A 7,191-nucleotide genomic window follows, 5' to 3' on the forward strand; every position below is an offset into this window, starting at 1 on the left:
CCTGGCTGTGCCCATGCTGCCCCCTCCCCCTTGTCTACCCCCCATGTCGGAGTCAGACTCCTCCCCCTTATCAGACTCCTCCCTCTAGTCTCTACCAGGCCCTGGCCTCTTGGCCCGTCTTGGGGAGGGGAGATGTGGGAAGGGGCAGCAGTGGGCCCGGTCCTGCCGGCCCAGTCCTGATAGTGATTCCTTTTTCTTTTTTTTTTTTCCCCCATTCCAGTCGACTGAAGAAAGAAGGTGACAAGCAGTTATAAGTTATTTATTTGTTAACGCTGGCTGTGGAAACCTCAGTTCTTGAGGGGGGAGAAACAGGACTTTTTACATACAATAGGAGCTGCAAAAGCAAAAGGAATATCTTCTGAAGATTTCTTTATATATTTAAAAACCCCACAACTGAAAATGTATCAGCATAATAGTGCTTGTTTGTAGAGAGGGTTCCTCGAGACTGGTTTGGGTCTCCCTGCATGACAGTCCCCCAGAAACTTAGTGAGGCCTGGACTGGACTGAACATTTGGAAAACTCGCCTGCGATCTTGGGGTTTGCCTTCAGTTTTCTTTTCTCTCCTTGATTTCTGCAGTAGGTGCTAGAATCCAGCTCACGCCCTCCACTGTGCGTGCAGACACACTCAGCTGCGTGTGTTCCAGAGCCCACAAGGTTTGCAGATAGGCAGCATATGAGTTTGGAATCCAAGAGCTATAATTTTTAAAAAATCTTTTATTTTAATACATTGTAGGAAATCTTCATAATTTGAGAAAGTTCTGCAGCATGGCTTTTTACGTCTGTAAATAAATAATTTTAGAACAGCCTTTTATTTCTTCCACAAACTACTATTCTGATCTATTTTTTCCAGCCATGTCACTAATTGTGAATTCCTACCAGCTATTGACAGAATACAGAGTTGATTTTTTAATAAAAAGTTATATATAATTATCCCTTTAATTAAAGGGAACAGATGGGCGTTACTAGTTACAAACGGGCAAAAGTGTGGAACTAGGTTTGGGCGCAGCAGGGAGCAGCCAGGGACAGTGTTTTGCAGGGACAGTGTTACAAACCGTGTCTTTGTTTTGCTGTTTGGTTTTCACTTCGGTCTGTTCCCGGCTTGTGCTTTGCCAGCGGTGCGGACATCTGCTAGCTTGAGCCTCTTTTATTTTGCACCAGGAGCACGGGAGTTAAATGTCCCCCGTTCTGTCTCTGCGCAATCGAAAGCACATGTTTCTGTGTGTCTGACTGTAGATTTCCGTATAGATTTCTCTGCACGTGCATTTGATTGTTCTGGACGGACTGCCTTTTTTAGTACTTGGACAGTTTCATAAGCATTCTGGAAAGTTCAAGAAAGTGATTCCCTACAAGTCACTCACACGTTTGCTCGCCAAAGGAATCTGTTAGAAATCTGAATTTTTGTGTGTGTCGTCGTTTGGATTGTCTTGTGGTGAGGCCGGGCCATCCTCGCCACAGCCCCAGGCGGCTTTTGAGTGCGGGGAATCCTGGAGTTGGCCTGGTGTGGGTGGCAGCCTGTGTGTTACCCTAGGAGCACTGACCCACGTTGGACTGGGAGGCCATTTGGGTCCCGCTTTTCATCCTGGAAGTAAGGCGGGAGTCGGGGCCGCCGACACGGGGCGGGAAGCAGGCTTCCACCTGGGGGCCACTCCCCAGGGGTCAGGCATCCTTCAGAGAGCCCACCTCTGCTTTCTAAGCTGCCCATGTGATGGGTTTTCTCCAGAAAGTGTTCTGCACCTGTTGAGCAAGCTTTCTGCGAGGATGTGACCTTTTCTGTTCCTCTTCTCTCCGATTCTTGAGGTTGTTTCTGCCGTTGTATGCGGTGGTCACATCCAAGCGTTGTCAGACCACAAGGGAGACTGAGGGTCAGTGGACGTGATGTGGGTCCAGGACCGGAGTCACAGCAGGTAGGTCGAGGGGCTGGTGCTTTGACCCAGAAACCAGCAGGTGTTAGCTCAGGTTCAGGTTCCGGATTCAAACCTGCACCGAGGGCATTTCCAGTTTCTATTAAAACCATGTTTGGTTTCAGTTGGGACAGGTAGAGGATGGCTTTGTCTGTTGAAAATGTAGGGTTTTTTTTTTCTTTGTTTTCTCGCATTCCATTTCTGCCTTAACTTCAGCTTCTTGAGGGGAGGCAAGCGCAGATGAACACTTTGTCATCACTTTGGTGGCCGCATTGGCAGGAGGCGTTTGCGTCCCTGGGGCTAGTGACGGGCCATGGCGCCTCTTCCCGTGGGACCCGGGCCTCCTGCTGCTCCCCGACTCCTGCGCTGAGGCCCCACCTTCCCCCCTTCTTTCCCCCTCTTGGTAGAACATGATGCCTACCTTTCGGACAAACCTTTATCTCTTCTGTCACCCGTTTTTCCAAAGAAGGGAGAGTGAAGTACTTTGAAGTCTGTACTTGAAAACTGTCTGAAGGTGTTCTCTCGTTAGGTTTTGATTTTCTCCCCACACCCCCAGGTGAAGCACTGAGATTTTCCATGAAAAACCCACAACCTGAAACCCTCACCTGGTCACCTGCAGTGTGTTTAGGAGGCCCCAGACCTTCTCGGTGTCTTTGAAGCCCGACCCCTTGGTTTCCGTTTGGGTTTCCTTCCTTTGTTCGGAGTTCAGTTTCACTTTTCCCTGTTTTATGTGTATCTTGTTCCACGTCGTCAAGGTTGAGCTTCTCGTCGCCACAGCGGGAGCGGAGTGTACATTCTGATTTGCTACGTTTATATATATCTTGAAGCTAAATGTATATATGAGTAGTTTGCCATGAGACAACACAGTGTAAACAGTAGACACCCAGAAATCGTGACTTCTGTGTTCTCTCCATTTGAGTATTTTGTAATTTTTTTGAAATATTTGTGGACATAAATAAAACCAAGCTACACTACAACTTGTGGTGGACTGTGGTGCACTGCGTCTCGTTCCTGGGGGGGGGGCTCGGGCGGAGGCTTGGCGGTTGACCCCAGCCAGCCAGCCCGCCCCCCCGCCCCCTGAGTGGGGAAGGGGCAGCGGCTTACCAGCACCCCGCTTACCTTCCGGAGCGGCTTCCAGAGAGATCCCGTCTGCACTGAAGAAGGGCTTCTCTGGTGAGAACAATTGCCTTCTCTCACCTGCAGCTATTGGGCCCAAGGGGGTGTCACTGGGACCAAGAACACCCTCTCCTCTGCTCGGGAGGGCTCTGAGCCACCAGCCCGTGCAGTGGTCTCCTGGCCACTCCTCCTGCCTCGTCCCCTCCCTGAAGCCTGCCAGTGCCCCACCCTACCCTCAGCTGGAGTTGGCCTCCAGGTTGAGGACGCATCTTAACCTCCCCAGTCCCCTCCCTAGGAATCTTACCCACAGACTTCATACCAGGTGACCTGCTAGGTGTGGGTATGGCCACAAGGGGGCAGCAGTCACCAGGGTGCGGCCCTCCTGCGGTTTCAGAGCTTGTCAAGGGTGTTGAAGTGTCAAGACCCCCTGGAAACGTATATGCTCGCCTTTTCACCTGGGATGTGGCCGTGAGTTTCCAGATGTTTTGGGAGATGTAGCAGGAGCGACCCAGAGCACTTGAGTCAAACCACGCAGGGTCTGCCTTGTGGAGGCTTGGGGAACAGCCCGTGGCGGGCACTACCTGGTTCAGGCGCGAGGAAGGTGGGCCCCAGAGGTGTGCTTGCCTGTGGCCCTGGAGACAGTCTTGTGTCCTCCAGTGGCAGTGTGGGTGGTGGGGGGCGGGAGGGAGGGGCCTGCAGACGTGGAGGAGGCTCGTCTGCCTGGGTCGTGGGTAAGAACGTGGGAAGGAGTGGCCAGGGGCGCGGAGGGGCGAGTGGATGGGGTCCCGGCACCATCTACCCTCAGCAGCCCCTCCGGTTCCACTGCCACGTGGACGAAGAAAGTGGCACTTCGCGGGGCTGGGTGCGCAGCCACCACGCTGATAGGTGTCCGTGCTGAGGGCAGGTGAGCGTCACTTAGGCACCACCTGGGTAAATCGAGGACACTTACCCGCCAGATTAGGGCGCACCAGGGAGAGATGGGCTGTGACCTCCCACGCCGACGTCGAGTTCAGGGTCGTACCGCTGTGCAGTCGTGGGTGCGAACCACCGGTGAGCAAGGGCTGGCGCTGCGGGGCCTCTGTAGGGAGACATTCGGGGAGCCCCCCTCATCCGAGCTGGGTGCCCTTTGCCAGCCTCAGGCCCTATGATACACGCTCCGCCTGCACGGAGACCTGGGGCAGTGCAAGGGCACCACACGGACTACAGTCGCCCTCAGCCTCTGGGCTGAGCCAGCGGGTGCAGGCATGTCCTGAGCTCAGCTGCGGAATCAAAGCCCCACCAGTTACCCTGACCCCTGGGGTCAGGCTGACAAACCCTGAGACCAGGGGACGTGGCTGTCCTGCACTGGACCCCTGAGCAGGACAGGCACTGGCCTCTGGAGACACTGAGGGACGGGCGGAAGTTGTCCTGTTTGGCTTGTTGAGGCCACAGGGTCGAGTGAGCCCTTTCTGGATTCCTGGAGCTCAGGACTGGGCTGCTGGGACTATAGTTATGACTGCGGATGGAGCAGTGCAAGCTCTCCCCTGAGACTCGCCTGCCCTCACTGGGTTCTCTGTCCTGAGTTGGTGGCCCTTGGGGGTCTCAGTATCTGAGGCATCCTTTCCAGGGTCCTTGCTGGGTTCCCTGCTGCCCCAGTGAGTCCTTGGGCCTGATTGTCTGCTCCGACCCCAGGTGGCTTCTCGGGCAGCTGCCTGCCAGGAGCAGCTTCCACGGTGTGTGTAATTGTTTCCTTCTGATGCATCAGGGGGCGCAGGCTGCAGAGGCTGCCCCCGCATACCCCGACCCAGCTCTGCTGCATGAGGTCCCTGCTCCCCACTACCCTGGGCATCTCATTACTGGGCCAGGTTCCAGTGTGTGGGAGGCACTTGCTCTGTAAATATTTGCTGGATGAATGAACCGGCCCCACAGAAGAAGCTGGGTGCACACTTTCCAGGGGTGCTGTACGTTGTAGGCATGGATGAGCAGACAGAGGGGCCTTTAGCCCCATCTGGGGAGCTGGACCCACTGCTGTGGCTCCAGAAGTGGCCCCTCTCCCTCCCTCCCGTTTCTCGTAGTCCTGCCTCCCCCCACGGGCTGTGCCTGCTTCAGGATCTCACAGCCCCTCTGACTCCAGTCCTGATTTACACTGTTCATGGAAGTTTGGGTGGGGAGGGAGGACCTGCCTTCCAACAGTGACTGCTGGTGAGCTCCTAGGGTGAGGACAGCCAGTGCAGTGAGTGAGATTAAAAATAGCACTTTAAGGCACTTCTTAGAAGACCTTTTTAGCCTAGGGAGGACTCCTGAGGTCAGCAGACTGTTTAAGGGCCAGCCGGTTTCTTCTATGTGCCTGACCACCACTTGTCACTCCCAGGTCCTCTTGTCCATTGCCCGGGCTCTGCTGCAGAAAAGAAGTGGAACTCAATCCTCATCGCCATACTCACTCTTGGCCACCAGGTGGCAGAGTCTGCAAAGCCCAGGAACCATGCCTCTGGGTCTACCAGCCCCGGGAGACAAAGAATAGAATTCAGGCTGCAGAGAACAGTCAAGGTCCCCCCAGCCCCCAACCCCACCCCGCGGCTGAGATGATCCGGGGGGAGGTGTGTGGGTACCACAAGTATTTTGTAAAAGAACTGACATTTCCTGGAGGCAGGGAGCCAGGCAGGGGGTCAGAGATGAAGGGACGAGGTGTTCTGGGCAAAGGGCAGCTGGAACTGGTCACAGCTGGAGCAGGGGCAAGAGATGGGCGTGGAAGGGGACTGGGGGCTGCGGTGGGGCGGGCAGGCGTGGATGTTACAGTAAGGGAAAGACTGTCTCTCATTCCTGGCCGCATCCTCCGTGCTGGCTGGTACACAGTAGGCACTCAGTAAACATTCGCTGAGTGTGGAAAGGACCCATGATGCGTCCTCAGCAGTGGATAGTTACCAAGCACACGGCCCCAGGAACCCCCTGCAAAGTCCCCCCGAGCTGCTGCTGCCCTGTGTGTCCCGAGTGTGCCCCCGACGCAGGACACCTGCTCCTCTCCTCCAAGCCTCCCAGGAGGAAGGCTCTCGGGTGCCCTCAGACCACACAGCTGGGACCTCGTGAGCCCTACAAACACCCTGAGAGCAGGGTGCAGCTGAGGGGCTTCTGTCCATTCTGGCAGATTCCAGGGAAGCCACCTCCATCCTCTAGAAATCTGTGGCCCAGTGTGGTGGGTGTGGGGACCCCCTCACCCAGCCCCAGTATGCCAGGCTGTGCTGCGGGGTTGGTCCAGCAGCCCAGGAAGGCAGAAACCAGTCTGACAAAGGCTGTGGTTTCGCCCTGGGTTCTGAGCGCTGTGGACGGCATGGCTCACAGAGGCCGGGGTGCTTGTTACCAAGGAGCAGTGGGGAGCAGTGTCCGCCTTCAGGCTTTTGGAGGGGAAAGTCAGGAGTGCCTTCAACATCCAGGCATGGTCCTTGTTTTTGTTTTTAGTGGCCTTCATTTTCACCCCATCACAGGACCACAGAGCAAAGGCTCTCCCTCCCCGTCCTCCATCCTCGGATTGGAGCCAGGAGCTCCCTCGGGGCAGAGGCAGGAGGACTGGTGGCCAAGGCCACAGGGAAGGGGCCAGGCACTCAGCAGCAGGTCCAGAGTCAGACTCCTGGGATATGTATGTGTGGCCTGGCGTGAGCAGGTCCACCAGTGTGCAGGTCTCAGGGCCCGGGGCCGCCTTCCCAGCCATGGGAGGAGGACGCGCTCAGCTCAGCACAGGCGAGCAGGGGTCACTACCATCGCCAGCATCACAGCTCGATTTTTGAGTCGAGAGTGGTTCTCCGAGATGTGGAAATCAAGCAGGCATGGGTCACAGCGAGTCCTGGGCCTCCCGGTTAGGATCCTGTGGTTGCGTCCGTGGCCCTCTGCTGGCGACAGACCAGAAGGTCAGGTGGCTTTTTGGAGCCGGCCTAGGGCAGGCCCGATGCTCCGCTCAGCTCACTGTCTCCAAGCAGTGCCTGACTCAGTGGAGTCTTAGGAAAAAGAGGCCGATGGCAACCCTTCCCATGTGTAGAAGTATTTTTGTTTACTTAGGAAGTTCTAGGAAGAGGACCCAGGGTTTGATAAGCCAGGAGTGAGGAGGAGCCGCCCCGTTCCTCGGCTCCCTTGCAGATTTGAGCATTCTGGGCAAAAACAGTCTAGACCAGGGGACAGCCATCCAACATCACACCTCCTAGAAAAC

General features: G+C 55.7%; 1 protein-coding gene across 5 annotated transcripts in view; it reads left to right on the plus strand.

Annotated features, from left to right (window-relative positions):
• RERE (arginine-glutamic acid dipeptide repeats) overlaps positions 1 to 2,878 on the plus strand; it is a 269,676-nt gene extending 266,798 nt beyond the window's left edge. For all 5 annotated transcript variants that reach the window (XM_031463992.2, XM_064494092.1, XM_031463994.2 and 2 more), the window contains one exon: positions 221 to 2,878. In XM_031463992.2, coding sequence (XP_031319852.1) covers positions 221 to 254 — 34 coding nt within the window. In that variant the 3' untranslated portion in view covers positions 255 to 2,878. The remainder of the gene's footprint in view (positions 1 to 220) is intronic.
• Positions 2,879 to 7,191: the final 4,313 nt, after the last annotated feature.

This window comes from Camelus dromedarius, chromosome 14 (assembly GCF_036321535.1).
Source record: "Camelus dromedarius isolate mCamDro1 chromosome 14, mCamDro1.pat, whole genome shotgun sequence".
Classification (NCBI taxonomy): domain Eukaryota; kingdom Metazoa; phylum Chordata; class Mammalia; order Artiodactyla; family Camelidae; genus Camelus; species Camelus dromedarius.